Here is a 20914-nt window from a genome sequence, read left to right on the forward strand (position 1 = left end):
GATGCAGCAGGAGGTGAAAAGGCCAGGAACAGGTGAACCCAGGAGGAAGAATGGGAGCTCCTGCTGTTCTCTCTGATTTTAGACACTGATTCTCTCTATCTGCAACAGAGATCTTGGATCTGCCTTTCAATTCCTTGGCTCTCTGAGCTCCTTTAGTGCATTCTTCTATGAGGAAACAGTCCAGCCATATCATCCAGCTTTACAGATGAGGCAGTAAAATGCCATTAACTGAAGTGTCCCATGGAGGGCCTTGTATTGGGAGCTGTCCACAGCAACATACTGATGATCCACTAAGACTTGTATTTAGCATGACTGATCTTAAGTAGATAAGGTAGGAACTTTCTGGAAATAAATAGCCAAATTGATTCAGTCATAAATTTATATGAAATTAAAAGGTAGTCTGTGTTACAGGCATGCTCTGTTAATGTCTTTTATTCTACCTTGAGTATCCATGGTAGGATAACTGGGTACCATGGAAATGGCCAATAATGCCACAGAACTGGGGTTTAAACTCGGCTTTGTCATTCACTTGTTCACTTATTTATTAATTCACAATATTTCTCAAGTGTCAGCTCAGTATCAAGCATTGAAATTAATGCTAGAAATAATAAGAGGTGGGTTGGGGTTGTGGCTCAGTGTTAGAGTGCTTACCTAGCACTTGCGAGGCCCTAGGTTTGATCCTCAGCACCATATATAAATAAATAAAAAATAAAGGTATTGTGTCCATCAACAACTAAAAATATTTTTTTAAAAAGAAATATAAGAGGTAAAAGAAAGAAATAGAGTTCATGGAGCTTAAAATTTAAAAAATCATACAAAGCATTGTAAAGCTGTTGTACAATATTATGTAGTCTGGATTAAAAGGTACTTATTTTGTCTTTTACTCTTTTGCTTCGTTCTATTTTTATTATTTAGACACAGCTCTAGCTTAGTTAAATATTGTTTCAGTCCATATCACTGAATATTCTCAAGACTGAAGCTATATCCATTATTTGTTAGCTCAGTCTCCCTAATCCTGCTGTGATTTTTTTTTTTTCCTTTAAAAAACTCAAACTTGTGAAGAAGATAGCTGTTCATGGTAAAAATCTAACAGCACGTTATTTCTTTGGATTCCTGATCCAAAAGAACTAGCAAAAATTTCTAATCCATATGGTAACAAACACAAGGAGAAAAAGACAAACCAATAAGTGGTAACTGCACCTTTCATTAGACCACAGCAGAAATAGACCTCTGAACATTCATCCAAAGGACAGACACAAGTTTACTGATGAGAAATTTTGATCCTTTAGTGTGTACTTTATGCACACTGATCCTGAGGGATGGAACTTGCCTGAGGAATTGTTTTCTCAATTTTATGGTATGCTGTTAGCTGGAAATTAATTAAACACATAATTTAGCCCATTACCATTTCACAGTTGGAGGGCAATGACCTCTTAAAAGCATTTGCATTTTGCCTCCTGTTAGAGTGTGGCCAATGCAGTCAGTCCATTTGCCACCCACCTCTGGGCAGAGTTAGCCATAGGATGTGAGCCTGAGCAGGAGTGGTTGAGATCTGGAAGAGGGCCAAAAGTGGGGCTCCCCCAGTATAGCTCTCTGCTTTTCAAATCTCTGAAGAGTAGGGCAACCTGCAAGCACTTGTGGAACATTTCCTTGCCTAAGTATTTCAGAGCAGATCTTTGGAATGCAAAATTTCTTAGTCTTTACATGTCTGAAATTACATCTTCCCCTTCCTCTTCTTCTTTGTGCTCAAATTTTGATGGGCTGGATGTAGAAATCTATGTTCAAACTAAGTTTCTCTAAGAACTTGGATGACATTGTTCTCTGTCTTCTATTTATACCTAGGGATGCTCGGTATGTAGCCTATTTATGGCTCCCTGAAAAATTTTCAGGATGTAATCTTCAAACTTTTGAGTTCTATAAAGGTTCCTAAATATTTCTGGGTATGAGTCCTCTTTGTATTAGTTTCTCTTGGCATTTGAAATTTATTTTTTCTAATCTTTTATTTTAAAAAATATTATAGATTTTATATATAAAGTAGTTTGTAATGAATCATTTGAGAGTAAGCTGCAGGCATTAATGACACTTTATCCTAAAATACTTTAATATCTATCTCATGAAAAGCAAGAGTGTTTTATTACATAACCTCAAAACCACTATTAGACAAAACAATTTCAATTTTTTTTAAAGAGCGCACGAGCACGAGAGAGAGAGAGAGAGAGAGAGAGAGAGAGAGAATTTTTTTAATATTTATTTTTTAGTTTTTGGCGGACACAACATCTTTGTTTGTATGTGGTGCTGAGGATAGAACCCGGGCCGCATGCATGCCAGGCGAGCACGCTACCGCTTGAGCCACATCCCCAGCCCCAAAATTTTGATTAAATATGATTCAATACAACATTATTATTTAATATGCTAATATTTAAGTTTCCCAAGTATTCCAATAATTCCTTTTAATTGAGGGTCCCAATTAAGGACTCTACAAAGTATTTTGTTAGCATGTTTCTTTATTTTCCTTTTCTCTAGAATAACATTCTTGCCTGTGTGTTGAACCTAGGGCCTTGTGCATGTGAGGCAAGCACTCTACCAACTGAGCTATATCTCCAGCCCCAACCCCACCCCTGCACCTTTTAAAATTTCATGTCATGGATGCTTTTGAATGAAGAGCCCAGGCCAGTTGTTTGATATAATATCTTTCCATTTGGATTTTTCTGATTGTTTCAAAATGTCTAGATACAGAGTAAACATTTTTACAGACTCATAAATCTCTTTGCATATATTGATTACATGTATTTTAATTACATGTATTTTTGGCAAGAATATCATAGAAGTGATATTGAATCCTTCTTGGTGTATCACATCAAAAACACATGACTCAGTTGGTCCACTATTAATGCTGCTAATTTTGCTAAGTTGGTTTCTGCCAACTTTCACTATAATAATAACACCTGTTCCCCTTTGTGATTAGTAAATAATCTTAAAGGTAATTCACTAAGACAGTATGATCTTTTTAATTTAAATATTTCTGTCTTACTTTAGATTTGGGGAAAAGGTCTTCTCTTTTTCTTGACTCTCTACTTCTCTGAATTCTATTCTTTCAGAATTCTTATTTCATATTTGAGTAGCCTCTGAATCTTTCACATTTCTTAATTCTCCCCAATAGTCTATATTTGTCTTTTGGGCCAAATTCTGGGAGAATACTTTGACTTGATATTTCATTTCACTATTTTAGGCTTTCAGTATTTCCATTATAATAATTTTAAAGAACTATGACAGGTCTTAGATTTTATCCTACTTTCAAGTTAGCCTGATACAATTTTATAGATAGTGGAAGACAACATGAGATTCCTAGGTCAGAGACAAAGATAGTTGATTACTCACAGAATAGCAGTAGCTAGCCAGGTGTGGTAATGCATGCCTGTATTCCAATAGCTTGGGAGGCTGATGCAGGAGGACCACAAGTTCAAAGGCAGCCTTTGCAACTTAGAGAGGACCTAGGCAACTTAGTGAGACCCTGTCTCAAAATAAATCTAAAAAATTGCTGGGGATGTGGGCCGATGGTTAAGTGCCCCTGGGCTCAATCCTGTACCAAAAAAGAAAGAATAGCAGTAGCCAGCATATAAGTATTTGCTGGGTTTCTGAGTCTTAGTTCTCAGAGAGAGATGTAAGAAGGCCAAATGATACCTACACACACAGTGGGCTATGACAACAGTGGAGCCTTGAGCTTAGGGTTCTGGAGTCTTTAATCAGCATGCCTGCCCTTTGCTCCAGAAGGAAACGTTTTAATTATACTGCATAGAGAGCCTATGCTTTACTCTGGAGGGATACACTCTATTTTCCAAGACATTTGCTAAATAAGCATCCTTGAAAAGACAGTATAAAACAAAGGGCAATTAGTACCTTACTTTGTAAAACCCATAAAATGCAATAGACAAATGGAGAATTGTCACCCAACACTAATTAACTTATCTATGGAGTTTTTCATTGATAAAACTTTGTATTTCCTACAAATATGACTGGTTCCTATCTGTTGCAGACAATTGTTGTTTTATGTATATGACAGACTCATAAATCTCTTTGCATATATTGATTACATGTATTTTAAATTTTCATCACCTTAAATTTGTTCTTCTAGAATTAATTGTTTGCTGCATCTGGTAGCACCGTTTCATAGTGCTGGTTTTTCTTAAAAATCTGGTCATTCCTGGCTGTCTATTCAGATATGTCTTTGAAGATCTCTGTTTTCCTATCATTCTTATAATAGTGTCCTTCTGGTAATTGTGGAGAAGGAGCAGTGTGTATGGCTGGATGCAAAGGTTTTCCATCTTTGGTGGTAGGCTTCCTGGGCAGCCTGCTGTTCTTTATGCCCCATGTCTGCTCTGAGTTTCCTGGTTAAAATTTCCACTTCAGTGAGATACACTGAGCAATTATGTCTGCAAAAAACCACCATCGTCTGGAGCTCAGGTTCTTTTCCTTCCATTGCTGTACTTATGGAGGCCCAGAATGATTTCACACTCTATTCGGCTTTGCTTCCCAGGACTGACATTGACACCAGACATCCTCCTGGGACAGCCACAGTCTGCTGCTCAGTGTGGGGTAGTCCAGCTTTTCCGGAATGCAATTTTGAAACTAATTTCCCTGACAACAGTTCCAGAAATCTTTCCTATGATTTGTATTTACTGACTGAGTTTAAAATGTCTCTGGAATTGATTTCTTGCAAAAAAAATTTCTCCCGCTTCAATTTCTTCTTGAGTTTCTTATTTGCTATGAATTCCTCTGTTCTTTTATTTCTACCAACTCAATTCCAGTTGCCTCCTAGCTTTGAGAAATTTCTCAAAATTTCTGATTTGCTTAAATTGTCCTTTGTTTTTCAGGGTTGTGAGAGTTTCGTGATTGCTAACCTGTGTTTTCTTTTTTTTTCTACAATTAGAAAGGGTCACGTGAAAGTGTTATGGCCAGTGAACCCTTCCTTAGCAGGAGTGATGTAGACCTCTCTTCTAGACTGGTGTCTAAAAATTCTCCTTTAGAATCCTCCATGTTTTCTTTTTTCTTCTCTAAACATTGGATGTGCAGAGAATGAATAGAGCAATACTCTTTGCCCCACCCCAGCTCTGTCATTGGACATGAGTGAATAATGAGCTTTCATTGCTCTAATCTATTGAGATTTGGTATTGTTACATATAGCAGTTATCTCATCCTGATAAATACAAGAGCTAATATGGATTTATTCTTTTCATTATATACTTTTCTGTTATTTAAATGGATTCTAAATATGTGTATGAAATATGTGTATGTGTAGGAAGAGAAATATGTGTATCAGTTCAGTCCAGCATCTCTGGATAATCTTTTCCTCTAATTACATTCCCTCTCTTTTGACAAGAGATGCAGAAATGAAAGCAATTCATCCACTTATTCAATAATCATTAATTGAAACTTTATTCTGCTCCAGGCACTGTACTGGATGTTGGGGATGTAATAGTGAACACAATCAAGGCAATAAAAGTCAAGAGAGAACGGCAGGCACAGAGCCAGGCAATAACACCTCAAGTAATGTGCACATGATCAGTGTCATGGAGATGCTTGGGGGACACATGGAGGGGATGTAAAGGAGATGCTTGAGGGACATATTGAGTGGCCCAGCCTTGAAGCATCAAGAAAAGCTTCCTTCAAGAAATCACATCTAACTTGTGACCCAAATATAGTGCAGGGGTGGGCCAGGAAAAAGGGAGGGGTGTAGAGTCAAGCAGCAAGGGTCATATGTCCCAAGCAGGGGGACATACTGGAAAGGACTGTAAGTTGAGATTCCCAACATAGTTCAAGTTGACTTGAGTGTGGCAGGGCAGGATATGCAGGGGGCAGGGGAAGCTGAGGGAGGGTATTGCTGGTGAGATATGAGGTTGGAGATGTTAACAGAGTCAGTTTATGGAAGTTATTCTAAGCCACATTAAGGAGCCAGTGGAAAACCCTTCCACCAACCAGTTAAAGAACTCCATGCCCAGTTTCCCTCCTTTGCCTGGCTGAACTCAGAAGGGGCATTTGTCCTCTTGTAGCAGGTGGGTTCCCTGTGCTTCTTTTAAGAAAAGATCAACACGCTTCAAAATGGAAACCTCAAGTCCAAGTTTTGCTTTGCCCAAGAGAATGAATGTGCATTTAAAATAGTTCTTATTATAAAATAAAAAACTCTGTCCCTTAAAAAGTCAATTTCAGGCCTCAGTGAACAAACGTTTGCTTGGGGAGGGAATGGAGGTAAGAAGGGGGAAGGGAGCCCTCAAAGCACCTTGAAATCATACTAAGTTGGCTATGTCACTGTTTAGAATTAGGACATCCGAACTTGGCCACTTTCCTTAGGGTCCTGCAAAGCTTTTTGCTTTCAGATCCTTGGGGATTTCCATGTATTTTTAGCCTGTTTATGGAGAATATAAGAGGCATGTTTGAAGAAAAGTTAAAGGAAACCACCCATGAAGCACATACTAGATTAAAGGGCTGGTTATTCTTATATTCGTGAGAAATGGTCATTCAAAAATAACAAAAACACATCTGATTGTGGGGCCATATCTAGGGTGCTACTGAGCACCCTTGACCTCAGAAATCCGAGGCACTGGCACCAGTGGGCTCCTTTATCACCCCTACTCTAGTAACCTCTTTCCTCCTTATTTCTCCAATCCTCTTTCTCCTGTATTTTCTCTATTCTTTCTTTTCCCTTTCCATTCTTTCTTGTTCTCCTGCTTGTCCCCAGCTTACAGAAGGCACTGCCATGGACAGTTATCTCTTTGGAGGTCATTAGTTTGACCTCTATTGTCCAGAAAAGTCAATTTTATCCAGTTGAGTACAGTTATCCAGAAATCAAAATAAAACAAACCAATCTTCTCTGAGCAATTCTATATCACTGTCCTATCATTTCCTTGATATTAAGGGCAAATTTCATATGTCCTTTGTGCATTATCTACACACAGATAAGGCTTTTAAAATAGTTTTCATACTGACTGAATTGAGAAAAACAAAATGAACGTGGCTTAATCAAATGCATAGGTGTTTATCCAAATAGTGATTCTCTTGGTCAGTGCTTTTTAACTCCATGCATTATGGAAAGCACTGGGGAAATGTGGCATGTTTGTTAACAATCCATCTTTTTGCTCTCATGTACTAGAAAACATATGACTTACACAGAAAAAAAATATATCAATTCAATTAGTTGTTTATTTATATTAAACCATAGTTTGAAAGACTCTTCGATGGTAAGAAGATATTCTCAGTGTTATAAAACATATCACAGATGTTGGACCTGTGGCTCATGCCTGTAATCCCAGGTACTGGGGAGGCCAAGGCAGGGAGATCACAAGTTTGAGGCCAGCAAGAACCTGTTGCAAAATAAAACAAAACGTAGGGCTGGGGATATAGCTCAGTAGTAGAGCAGTTGCCTAGAAAGCATGAGGCCCTGGATTTAATCCCCAGTACCGCAATGAATAAATGCATGAATAAATAAATAAAACCCAACAAAAACAAAAACAAAAAATACCCCAAATGGCCAGAAATAATAAGAGCTCCAATCTTGGCCATACTCTTTTAAGTAAACATTTTCCAAATCAGAAGAGATAAAGTACTCTACTCTGCCCCTTGCCCTACAGCCTTCTCTGTGCTTCTTGTGGCACTGGAGTTCCATCATTGCCCCCAAAGTAGTACCCATAATGGTGGCATCATAAATCTGTGTGAGAAAGCAGATACACAGGATTCCCTTAGAATGCAGAAGAAGAGAAAACAAAGGAAAATACTTTCAAAGGAGATCCCTATGAGGCTTTTCTCTAATTTCATACTTTAAAGACAAGCAAAACAATGTGTGAGACGTGTTTACTATATAATTAATTAATTCCAACTTTTCCACAATGGGTGACATGGCCGAATCATGTTTCCATTGGCTCCCATGAATACTTCATTTTATTTATATATTTTTTACTGAATACAATGACTTCTTAGAATTAATCTTCTTTTTAAAAATGATACAATATGTTTTTTGACACAGTATCTTTATTTATTTATTTATTTTTTATGTGATGCTGAGGATTGAACTCAGTGTCTCACACGTGCTAAGCAAGCGCTCTACCACTGAGCTACAACCCCAGCCCACAACTAAACGTCTTTATCTAATGTAAAATATTTTATAAATCATTCAGTATTCTATGAATTAATATAAATCACTCAGTAATCTATGAATTAACATTCCCTCCAATCCATAAAAGCAAGTCTCCAAGCTTAGCATTATGGTAAGAAACTAACACATGATGGGTTTTAATCATTAAACATGGTTTTGAAATTTTCTCATTATCATTAAATAAGCCAAATATGTGAATAAAATTTGGTCAACTGTGCTACTGTTCTCTATTTCTCCATTTGCTATGTTCTGGTGTCCTTCCCGATGTAGTTTAATGGAAAAGGACTAATGTGGTAGACCAATCAGACTTTGCAGTGGGACCAATTTGCCATGTGACCTCAGGCAACTTACCTCATTGAGCTTCAGGTACTCTATCTGTACAATGAAGGAAATATTCTTGAGGGTAAAATGAGATAACATACATCAGGCATCTAGCAAGCAAAAGGGCACAATAAGTGGAAGCTATTATCAGTACTATTATCCTATTCTTTATGTGACACCTAATTTGATAAAGGTGACAATATAGTTCTATTCATTAATATATGAAGACATGAGAATAATAGATGTTTTAGATTACATTTGGATTACAGAATTTGGTTGTGTTTATACTGTTCAAACACTACCATCTTCTGGTCTTGGGTCTTTTACATAAAATGCTAATGTTCATGAGGTTGTTTCCTTTTTGTCATTCAAGTCAGATTCAAAATTACGTTCTCAGAAAACTTTGACCATCCCATCTAAAGTAGCCACCCAGTCACTTGCTATTACTTTATCTCTTCTGTTTCAAATTATTTGTATTGTATTCATTAATATTTGGGATTTTTTTATTAAGTTTGTCTATTACTGTTCTTTCTTCCTTTCTATGTCCCCTTCTTCCTCTTTCCCTGTTTCTTTTCTTCTTTCTTTCCTCCCTTCCTTTTTTTCTTCTCCACTAGAATATATGCTCCATAAAAACAGGGACTTATTCAGCCTTGATCACTGAGATTTTTGCCTCAGTGACCAAAAGACCTGACAAGAACAATTTTAGAGGAGGAAAAGTTTATTTTTGGCTCACAGTTTCAGATGTCTCAGTTCGTAGACAACTGACCCTGTTGCTCTGGGCCCAAGGTGAGGCAGAATATCCTGGCAGAAAGGTGTGAAGGAGGAAAGCAGTCAGGACATGGCAGAGAGAGACTAAGCTCCACTCACTTAGAACTAAATATGTACCCCAAAGGCACACCCCCCCAGAGACCTACATGCTCCATAACACCATTCCTGACTACAGTTAGACCTACTTAATCCATTCAAGTGGATTAATGCACTGATTGGGTTAAGGCTCTCATAACCCAATTACATCACCTCTAAACTTTCATTGTCTCACACATGAGCTTTTGGGGGACACCAATAACAATAACAGGTGCTTAATAAATATTTGTTCAAAGAGTGAATGCATGTTTCTAGAGTTCAGAATTTGAACCATACTTTCTATTTTAAGATTTATTCTGCTTCATTTCTTCTAACCCACTATTCTGTTTTAGGATCAAATGCCTCATTGCATTGGAAAATAAGGTGTTTTGGTTATATTCTATTTCTGTCTTTATGTTACTTGTTTCTTTTATTGATGTGGATCATTCCCTCTGCATTTCCTGCTATGCTGCTGAAGACAGTGAGTCTTTACTGCCCGTGTCCTGTTCTTGTCTTGAGTTCATCCTGTGTTTGCTGGATAGCAGATCATTAATGTCTCATTAGAGCATCTCAAACTGGATTTTGAAAAAACATTTTTCAACTTTTAACATTTCTCTGTCTTTTCCATTTTGTGATCACATTTTCTCTGTGTGGATTTATTCCTATATATGCCATGATGGCACAGGCTGGGAGAAGGACCCCTCTTATCTTAGGCAGAAGAAAGGATGACAGAACCTCAAAGGACCTGAGGATAATTTTGTTACAGGCTATGATAGAGAGGCAAGCAGGGTCAGAGACACCACTGACATAGCAAGGGGAGAGGAGAACAAAGATGGAAAGAACACGTTCCCATGTGAAGGGGCTCCTTTCAGAATGGGAGTGTTGCCAAACTGCCTGAATGGTGGAGAGAAAGGGAGGGAAAAGCCATAGTCAAAATAGTATCATCTAATTCCCTTAGAAACCTGGCTCCACTTTCTTCCAACAAAGTGAATGAAACTTGTAATCTCATTTCATCCAGTGTCAGGAAATATGCATTAATGGCCAATGTGATACATGGACTCAGTAATGCGAAAAGATTTCTTACCTAACTATGAAGTGAGAACAACTATTTTTCATCATAAACATAGAAATTAGACTTTGTCAAGTAATGCTCCAACTACAACTTAAAGTGTTAGAATATGAAATTACAAAATGACTAAAATTATTCCCATCTGTCATCTTCTTATACAAACAGTTTTTCAGAGCCATTTGCTACCTGATATAACCCAATAGCTTTTATTAAATGTGGGTTTTACCTCACATCACTGTAATTTACTTTAATTTTGTTGGCCATGAAAAAGGAAAATCATTTTAGTAATGCTTTTCTTCATTTCTTTGGCAATAGCATGATCTTGCAAAGTATAAAAGATTTCTCAGAGTTATGAGACAGCAAAAACTCAGAAGCAGAGTGTATGGAACAAGCAAGAAGATCCAACGAAGACGATGCAGAGAACTAAGGATGATTAGAATTAGTTTAATTGGGCAAGGACGATTCTTTTTTTTTTTTTTTTTTGGTACTGGGGATTTACCCCAGGGGCATCTAACTACTAATCCACATCCCCAGCCCTTTTTATTTTGAAATGTGTTTTTTGTAAGTTTCTTAGGGTCCTGCTAAATCACTGAGGCTGTTTTTAAACTTGCAATACTCCTGCCTCAGGCTTCTGAGTTGCTAGGATTATAGGCATGTGCCATGGAGCCTGGTTAGAGAACAATCTTCATTACTAAATTCAGTCCCACTTCAGAAGATTTAAAAATATTTGAGGCTCATTTTTCCAGAAAGAAACCATGACCTTAACCTCTAGAGTGACCTTGTGTGCCCTTTCTCATCAAATAGCAAACTCATGTCATGACTACTCAATATAGTTGTAAAACTAAGTGAAATATGCAACATTATCTGGACTTCTGGTGGCAGCCAGGAACATGTACAGATGTAAAAAGAAGTCAAGTGTGCAGATTATGATGAAATAACTTGGTTTCAGTATAGATTCTCATGTAAAGTCAAATTTTGTAACTCAATTAAAATCCCTCTCCTTTCCTGGCTAGAAAATAAAAGGTAGAGAGGGGAACAGCCAACTTTTAGCCACACTCACAGAAGAAAAGGAAATTAGCTTATGTAAAGGATGTTATATACCAACTTTCATCATAACATTAAAAGAAACAAACCAGATGGAGATTCAAAGCAGAAAGAGATTTTGAATATTACAAATTCCAGTGGGAGCCACTATTCCCCAGAACCTCAGGGATTATCTGATTTCTCAAAAAAAGAAATTTAGTGAGGTCCTGTAGACATGCTCTGTTCCTAGCCTGAAACCACATCAGAGGCACTGTTTGGATAAAGAGTATATTATCTTGGAAAACTAGACTAGCCTCTTTGATCTCAGTAGATAGACTTCTTTCTAGTGGATAAATGGTCTTTGTACTAAGACATGACATATGTATTAAATTACATAATTTAATATGCACATATAAATATCAATCCTGAGGAAAGGAGACTGATTTCTTTTTTTCTTTTTCTTTTTTTTTTTTAACGAGGTGGGGGGTGGGGGTGGTAGTGGGGATTAAACTCAGTGGCGCTCGACCACTGAACTGCACCCCAGTCCTATTTTTGTATTTTGCTTAGAGACAGGGTCTCACTGAGTACCTTAGTTCCTTGCTTTTTGCTGAGGCTGACTTTGAACTCGTGATCCTCCTGCCTCAGCCTCCCAAGCCTCTGGGATTACAGGCATGGGCCACTGAGCCTGGCAAGGCTGATTTCTTAATGCATGCCTTTTTTCACTACCTCTACTACCTTGCCTGAAATTTGCAATTACGTATTGCTCGGTTCCTGCCCCATTGCTTCCTTAGAGTAAATCTGTTTTTCCTTGGTTTCACATCTTGACTCAGGGCTTGGTATGTCACATCTGCAGAGTCTACCTCTCTATCCCTTCCCCATTTCTTGTTTTTATAAGGATGAGGCATTCAGTTCCTTTGCTTCTCATGCCATAATGAGATTTCTTAGGCTTGTTGATTACTCTCTGTCTACTTTTATGAATAAGGACTCCAGGCTTCAAGGTCAAGATACATGTCATGTCTCTTAATTTCCCCAATTCAGCTCTTTAAAGTTTAATACTCTTGTGCTGTATCTGTGGACCAATTTCCACCTCAATTGATATCTGATAGTTTATAGTCACTGGAGCCATTTTTCTTAACCAGGGCTTCCCAGAGAGTCAGTGGCAGATTTCATATACTCATTGAGTATTGGCTGGAAGCTATGGACATAGGCTATTCTACAGCTTCCAAAGATACCAAAGAAAAAACAAAACCTAATAACACCAGAATTTTCTGTGCTATCCTAATGGTAGGAATATGACAACAATAGTTCAAAAAACCCAGAAATCCAAAATAGTAATATAGAGTTAATTCTTTAGGTATAATGAAGAAATTAATAAAAGTAATAAAGAAATAGAAAGGATGTGCCATATTAAAGTAGGACTGTAAAATTTGAAATGATATTTTAATGGAATGATCCCAACCTTCCCATAAGAGCTAGTATTTCATTTAGCATTCCAGAAATTTCTAGCTATTCAAATGCTCTATCACTGAGCTACACCACCACTATTATTCATTTTAATAGAAGCAGCAGGATGAAGGCAAAACAGATATTGTTAATGAAGACCCAAGCAGGCTCACCAGTTAAGATGAGCATGGCTTTTATCTGGATGCTCAACATTAACAATAACAAGGAAGCAATATGGATGAGGGGATCCTCTTTTAAACAGAGAACTAGCACAGAAGAATTTTCCTTTCAAAAGTCAACTGTGAAAACAGAAAAAGTAGGAGTGGATGGCAGGAGATCAGGCAACAAACCAAAGAATTAGGATGGGGTGAGAGTGGAGGTCCCTGGTGTTAAGTACATCTCACCAGCAAAGACGTTCTGCAACAAGGGAAAAATTTCTGCAGATATATTATATGTGGACCTGGGGAATAAAGCTATCTATACCCAGCTTACTCAGTCATTAGAAAGAATAAAAATGCTACTCTGAATGTGTGCTTTTGTGTGAGTGTGTATACGTGTGTGTGCACATATACACACATGTTATGATGGATGGGGAGAAAGGGAGGGAGAGAGAAAACTAAGAAGTAAAAACATTAGGCCAATGACACATGTTTAGACAATATGAGTGTGTGAGTATTCAATCTGGGAAACAGAAATTTTTGAAACCCTTGAAAGATCAGCCTTTAAAAAGAAAAAGAAATAATATTAAGATATTGAGAAAATGTTCCCTGTCTTAGGAAGAATTCAGCATAATCTTGTTTTTAGTTCTGCTGTGAACATACATTTATGTTTATGTGTGTGTATACAAAATTTGATTTTTGCAAATAGTTTATCATGTAATTCTGTTCTCCCCAAATGGCTATGCTTATATGATTTCAAACCTTTAACTGCATCTTCACCTGAAATATCTTTTTTCCTTCCCTGAGTTCATTGAACTTTACCATCTCTGAATCTAAATCACAGCCCAGGATTACCTTCCACACACTTTTTTATTCTCCTGAGTTGAAGCACAACAAGTTTCTGTTTGAAAGGGTCCCAGCAATTAATTACTGCTCAATGAATAAAGAAAAATATAGGTCAAATCCTCTATTAATAGAAACTTTTGGCTTCCTATATAGCACCAATATCATTCTAGCCTCTTCCATTGTGTAATAGTGCCTGTTGGGTGGAGTTAACTCCACCCTTACCTCTATAAGTGGGCCTCGATTGCCTAAACTACCCAGTGGAATTCCACCTCTCTACCTATTGTTCAGGCCTGGAGCTTGTCCAACCAGAATGAAACTCGGCACCTTTCTCTAGAGTTGGGAGAAGTTCTCTCTCTTTATAGAGCATGTGATGTGCTGAGGTAATGACTGGAACTATTGCAATTAATTTGCTAGTGTGGGAGAAGCCAGATTGAGGGTAAAGCCAACACCCAGAAGGCAAGGCATCACTCCAAATGGGAGTCAGAATTCTGATCAAACCACACTGAAGCCACAGCCACTTCTGGGGGATACAGTTATTTAAGCCTATATATTCCCTTTATGGTTTTAACAAGAGAAGGATATTTCCTATAACTCATATGCCTCCCTATTATATGTTGAGTTCCCCCCATTTTTAAATCTTTGGGATCCAATATGTAATTTGTCTTCTTGAAACTTAATTCATTTAGAAAAATAAAATAATGGCACTTTCAGATAGCATTTACTACCCTAGTAAGTTCATTATATATTTTTGCTGCTTTGCTGATTATTGAAATTTATATTCACAAGTGGTAAAAGAGTAAATTTAAAAACTCTTTCTACCATAATTTCTGTTCAAAACAATTAGTGTTCTCTTACACAGTAGTGACATGGACATTTTATTAATTCATATAATAAGCATTTTCTGAAAATTTAAATTCATTCTAATTGTGTGAAGATGAGTATGTAGTGTACATAAACACTTGGCAAAAGATTAGCTTTGTTTAACATTCCTCAGTGTTTCTTGAAATCTATTAAACATAGATACCTTTTCGATGAAACTGAAGAGACCCCAGTAGACAAATGGATTTTAGCATCTCTGTTGTGTACATTTCTAAGCAACACTGCAGTTGGATATAAAGCCGACAGATTTCTGGGTGTATCTCACCATCTTCCGGGCTGCAATAGAATGAAAGAGAAAAGCTGTGAACAGTCTCAAGATTTCACTTATCAGCCATTTGTCTCAGCTATGCAAAGGGAAAATGCTCAATAAGGATTCCTTAAAGCCTGGAGTCTGAAATATAGGGCTTCCTGCTTTCAAACCAATAATTGATGTGACAGCTCTTATATAAGTATTTTTCTGACTAACTGCTCTTACTTTTTCCTCCCTTCAGTAGCAGATTTCTTCTGGGAGCTTAAAATCATAAATGCTTTAAGTAATTGAGAATATCAGACATTTTCAATTTAGCCATTTGAACAAATTTCCAAAATATACTTAAAGCATAGTAATGTCCCAGCCTGTAAAAAGAGATCAAAAACTCTTGTTTTTAGAGAAACTACCAAACTCTATTAAATTAACATTCATAAGACAACTCTTTAATGTTAGGGCACCAGCATAATATAATTAGAGTGCTAATTTACAAATTATTTTTATCAAGGTTCTTTGTCTCTGTCTGAAGGATATTCTTGTATTGTTTTCTAGGACTAATTTATGAGAATCCCAAGGTTTTTGATGAAAAATAAATTTTTTTGTGAAAAAAGAAAAATAATCAAGTTCTAATAATTATTCTTAATAATCTAAGCTATTATTTCCAAACAAAATAGAATATGCTGTATAATGTAAACCAAATAAAAAGGCTAAAGTTTAAAGATAGACTCTAGATGAAAGCCAGCCTGAAAGTGAACTGTCATGTATTCTAATGTATTGTCTTTACTTCTATCCTCATTCATTTAAAATGCAATGAAGTCTTATTAAACAATGTAGTATCTGGACTTGATTCCTTTGTTAAATGGGTCAGTGGTGAATGTCAGGACTAATTATTAGAGACAAAAAGGTGGCTTCATTGTATAAAAGTTCTGAAATCACAGCAAAAATAATTTGTATGTACACTGCACATGTCAATGACAATTAGTCTTCAGTTCCAATGCTTAGTTGATGAGCAAAGAGTTGAACCATATGGCTTATGCAGTGCAGGAATATTCACAGTTCTTTGCCACAGTCATCCCAGGTCTTTCCTGTGTCAGACAGAATAAAGTGCCTCAGAGAGCTTGAATGCTAAATTTGGCTTTATCTGGAAATTAAAAGTCTACCTTACTTTCTCATTTGTTTCTCATGGATCTAGCCCTAGACCAACACTGGAAGCAAGTGATCTGGGGTGAAAGTCTCAGGTTTTCTTGCAGGGCTTCTTCCCATAGGTGTTTTCTACTTTCAAGTTCTCCATCAGGAGTTTACCTTAGGCATATGCCACCAGCCACACACACTCATTATTTCATATCATCTTCAGCCTTTGGAAATGTCTCTGACTGTGTTCCATTCCCTGATGGTCTTTCTAAACTCTGAATGGTTAATAGGAATTAACAGTTCCCATAATAAAAGGTGATCTTGGTATGTTATCTGCTAATAGATTGCTTTTCATAGAAACATCTGAAGATAATGTCTTATTCCCAGGGCACACTAGGAGAAGAATATTTTAAGGCAGGCAGGTCTTCTCTATGCTGCTTCATCATCCCAATTGCAGCTGCCTGTTTTCACCTACGCATAGTACTGGTCCTGGTGTCTCATATGCAGATTAAAGAAAAAAAGAAACAGAACCCTATAAAAATCTGTTGTATGTATTGCACATTTTATGTGTGGGACAATTAGCCAGTAAAGTTTCATTTCAATCCATGGGGTATTCTTATTTTCAGAGTTACAAAATATGTGCCTAGTGGCTTAGTTCCAAAAATATGCAAATTTCATATATAGATGACATTTAAGCAAATGACTACTGTGTTAACATATCTTAAGGGCCAGTATATTTTATTATTTCACAACTAGAGAGAAATAAAGTAAACACTCTGAGAAAAGGCAAGGCAAGTTGGAACAGATTCCTATTCAAAATGTTTCTGTAGGTGACATCTCCTTAATGCCTCTATAACCCATGGAGATCTAGAAACTGTGAAACAACGCTGCCCCTCAAAAAATGTTATGGGAAGGAACCGAAGAGACACCAGATATATAATCTGCCTAAAAAATTAATTGATGCTAAAGATAAATTTTTAAGTCTCTGGTTAAAACATTCATACACATTCTTTCATATATTAGCTTTTCATATCTTGGAAGATTGAAGTATGCCTATAGGAACTAATTAAAGAGCAGTAGAAACGCTAAGATATCTTTTATGTTAGTGTTTCAGGAGCCTAGAGCAACATATAGTAATCTCTGGACTTGTACAATTTATATCTACAATTTTAGAGCTCTAACATACTTCACTGTTACTGATTACTAAAAGTGCATCCAGAGACATTGTCCGGTGAATTATAGTATGTCTAATGTTGTAAACAGTGAACTGAAAAGAATTTTTGAGAAGGATTAAATACATTAAATTATTTTCATAACAAATGAATAAGAGCTGGAGTATTAAAATGGGCAAAAAGCCAAAAAATATCAATTTATCTTAGGGATAAATTATAAAACCCAAGAAAATATTTAATTGTAATAAAATTAGACCTGTGGACATCCAGCTTGAAGGTGACTTGACAACATACTGTTTGCTCTAAAAAGCTTCACTCTTATTAATCAAAGTTTAGGTCTGTGAGAGTTATCTGAGGTGATACTCATTTAATTCAATCAAAGGTTAGGATTATTTGTTTATTTTTCTATTGAGTCTAAGTCAAGAGCTAACCTGACCATTTTGATTAATGTCAGAGCTTCAGTGTTTATAGGAAAAAAAAAACCCTGAAAATTAGTTCTGACAAAGTTTCAGGGCTAAAGTTAAACCCCCAAAACACTTAAAATAGACACTGAATTATGAATCTGCTTTCAATCAACTCTTTAAGGATGAGAATCAGGATTTAATGAATGAATTATACAGCTTAAGAAACCCAAATTGCTATAGTAATAAGAGGACATGAACATAGATACTGCCTTAATCCCCTTTTGAAAATGAGACTCTTTTCAATGTGAATATTCTTATAATTCAAAAAGTAATATGAGAGAGACCTGCCAGATGGGTAAAATAAAAATGATAACACCAAATGTTGGTGATGATGTGGAAGAACAGAAACTCTCAAATATTGTTGGTGGGAGTTAAAATGTTCAACACCTTTGAAGAAAAGTTCTGGAAGTTTCTTACAAAACTAAACATACACTTATCCTATGACTTGGCGATTCTGTTTCTAAATATTTGCCCAAGAGAAATGAAAACATTAACACATAGATATCTACATGAGTGTTCCTAGTACTCATCTTAGAATCACCCAAAACCGGAAACAGACTCTGTCAAGAGGAAGATGGTTGCAGAAATTAGTATATTGCTACAACAGAGCAGTATACTCAACAATTAAAAGTAGCTGACTCCTTTAAAACAACATGGATGAATCACCAAAACCTCATCTTCAGTGAAAAAAAATCCTTATACAAAAGAGTAAAATAAAACTTCATTCACACAAAGTTCTAGAATAGGTTAAAGTAATTGCTGGAGAAAAATCTTCAAATAGTATTGGGGTCCAACTGGGAAGGGAAATGAGGAGACTTTGTGGGATGAGGGTGATACTACATATCTAGACAGAGATTTGAGTGACATGGGTGGGTACTGAATGGTACACTTAAGTTATTGAATTGTTTCACTTAAGATTTGTATGTTTTATTATATACAAAGTTTACTTTCATATTGAACTGTAGTTAATGATATGCATGCTGAATTGTTTAGAGGTAAAATTTACTGATGTCTGCAACTTCAGAAAAGTTTTATGAATTTTTGATTGGACAACAGGATGAAGAGACAGGTGGATATATAGTAAAGCAAGTACATTAATAAAATGGTGGAGTCTCAGTGGTATGCATTTACATAATCACTGAGGATTTGCATTTCCCCCAAATAACTAATGGCATAAATTGAACAAAACATCTGGGAAGATTTATGGTTTGTAAGATCAAGTTCAGGAGTTACACTGGGATTTTAGTTGTGGAATGTCTTGGCCCTGCATCTGTCTGCTCTTTTACTAAGGTTGCCAGACTATGGCTGTCTGTGTAGCCGCTAAGAGGTTTTTAAAAACCAGCAAAATTTTTGTTGCTTTGATAGTCTGTTTGTGTATTTAGTTGAAGGCAGCAAGACAAAGAAAGGAAAATGGGTTCTTGAGTCAGAAAACTTAGATTTAATTTAACTGCTTAGAATTGTGATCTTAGGAAAAAACATTTTAAACTTTTCTTGAGACTCAGTTTCCTCCACTCTGAAACAGGAATAACAACTATACAAAGAATCTGAAAGTTACTGCACAGATCAAATGAGATCATGTGTGGGAAAACAAGTAAAAAAATGTGAAGGATTGTAAGAAGTTGGCTGCAATCCATTTTACATCAAAGTTGTGTTTACTTAGCCTTATGCTCACATATAGTCCTTAGTTATTGAAATCCTCCACTATTTTGTAGCATTCTTTATTTGCTTGCAGTTCTCAAATAGGGACTTTGGTTAAATAAATGTCCCATTAGGCTGAGAAAAGAAGGTAGTGACCCCATTGACAACTGCTCAACATTTTGCAGATTTTAGTGATGACAGATAAATATATGGCATTTGTCAGCTAGCAGAGATGGAAACCAGAACTCCTGCTGCAGCAAATATATCCAAGTTTCTCTTTTTGGAAGTAATTATGTTTTTGTCTATTAAGCCAAAAGGCAAAGAAAGACACAGGAAGCTAAGGGGGATGAGGGAAGGGAATGGTATCCTTTATTTCTCAGAGCAAATGGCTAGGGAGAAATCAGAGATTACATGGCAGACTGAATGATCTCCAGGATGTCTCTTCAAATATCCCCCCTGGTTCCTCTTAGGTACATATGAATACACCTAATTCTGTGCCAACATCAGAGTTCAGCCTTCATATGGTTTTAGTGAAGGAGATTTCCTCAAGGTAGTCCCTATTCATTATAGGTCTGTTTAAGCAATAGACAATCAGGGGAAAAGGAGGGCATGATCCTAGGTTTCAGATTCTTCAAGGTAATTATAGAGTCTAATCCACATTCATAAACACAGACAGATGCTGGATATCTATTAAATGACTATGCTTTTTTTATGTAAAATGTATACTTCCAAAAAAAGAGAAGCCCAGTTAATTGAGAGAAAAGAAAAAAGACATTTTCCAAAGTACCTCTACATATAAACCATTGAGTATCCCCACTGTCTCATTTTGTTCATTATCTTCCCCCTGTTAGTTTTTGTGAAACTTGTGCTTTGGGTGGAATCCTTCTATATTTTCCTCATAGAGAGTCTTAGCAAGTTTGGTGCCCCTGAGAGCCTTCAAAAAAGTAATTGCTGTAATTCCCCTCACTTTGCAGCTTATTATTTCACTGGAGCATACGGCTGGCTCTAGGACTTCCTCTCTATGAACACAAGTAGGGATCAAATTCTGCCCTGGAGCAGTTCGGGTTCAGTCAGAAATGAACTTTGAAGCAAAAGGAAATCTGAAGTGCAATTGAATTCTCTTTCAGCAGCTACTATGAGCCCCTTAATGAAAGGCCATGGGCTTATAGAGGAAGGCATCTTTTACAATTTGGGGGCTGCATTCTGGTCTCCATCTTCCCATTGCTTTTAGTTTGCCCCTATCAGGACCTTTGCCATTTGCCATTTCTACACATCCCCTTGGGAGAAGTGAGAAATAAATAATGGGTAGTGTTACAAAGTGCCTTACTTGTTTTTTTTCTCTATTTTAAAGTAAAAACTATATTTGAGCACTAAATAAATAATCCCCATCAGTTTTCTGACATTATGGTACTTATAATGAAATAATACTAAAAATATTACTATTAAATTTCATATCATCTTTTATTTATCTTAAATGTACTGATTAGGGTAATGCTTGGGAGAGCTGGGAATGACAGGTGCCAGCTGTGGCGAGTCT

The 20914-nt window shown here is 36.6% G+C and overlaps 1 protein-coding gene across 1 annotated transcript in view; it reads right to left on the reverse strand.

Annotated features, from left to right (window-relative positions):
- Window positions 1-20914, reverse strand: part of Rgs7bp (regulator of G protein signaling 7 binding protein) — a 97731-nt gene that overhangs the window by 19368 nt on the left and 57449 nt on the right. The window contains exon 3 of the mRNA XM_076857230.1: window positions 14871-15001. Within this exon, the coding sequence (XP_076713345.1) occupies window positions 14871-15001 (131 nt within the window). The remainder of the gene's footprint in view (window positions 1-14870; window positions 15002-20914) is intronic.

This window comes from Callospermophilus lateralis, chromosome 5 (assembly GCF_048772815.1).
Source record: "Callospermophilus lateralis isolate mCalLat2 chromosome 5, mCalLat2.hap1, whole genome shotgun sequence".
Classification (NCBI taxonomy): Eukaryota; Metazoa; Chordata; class Mammalia; order Rodentia; family Sciuridae; genus Callospermophilus; species Callospermophilus lateralis.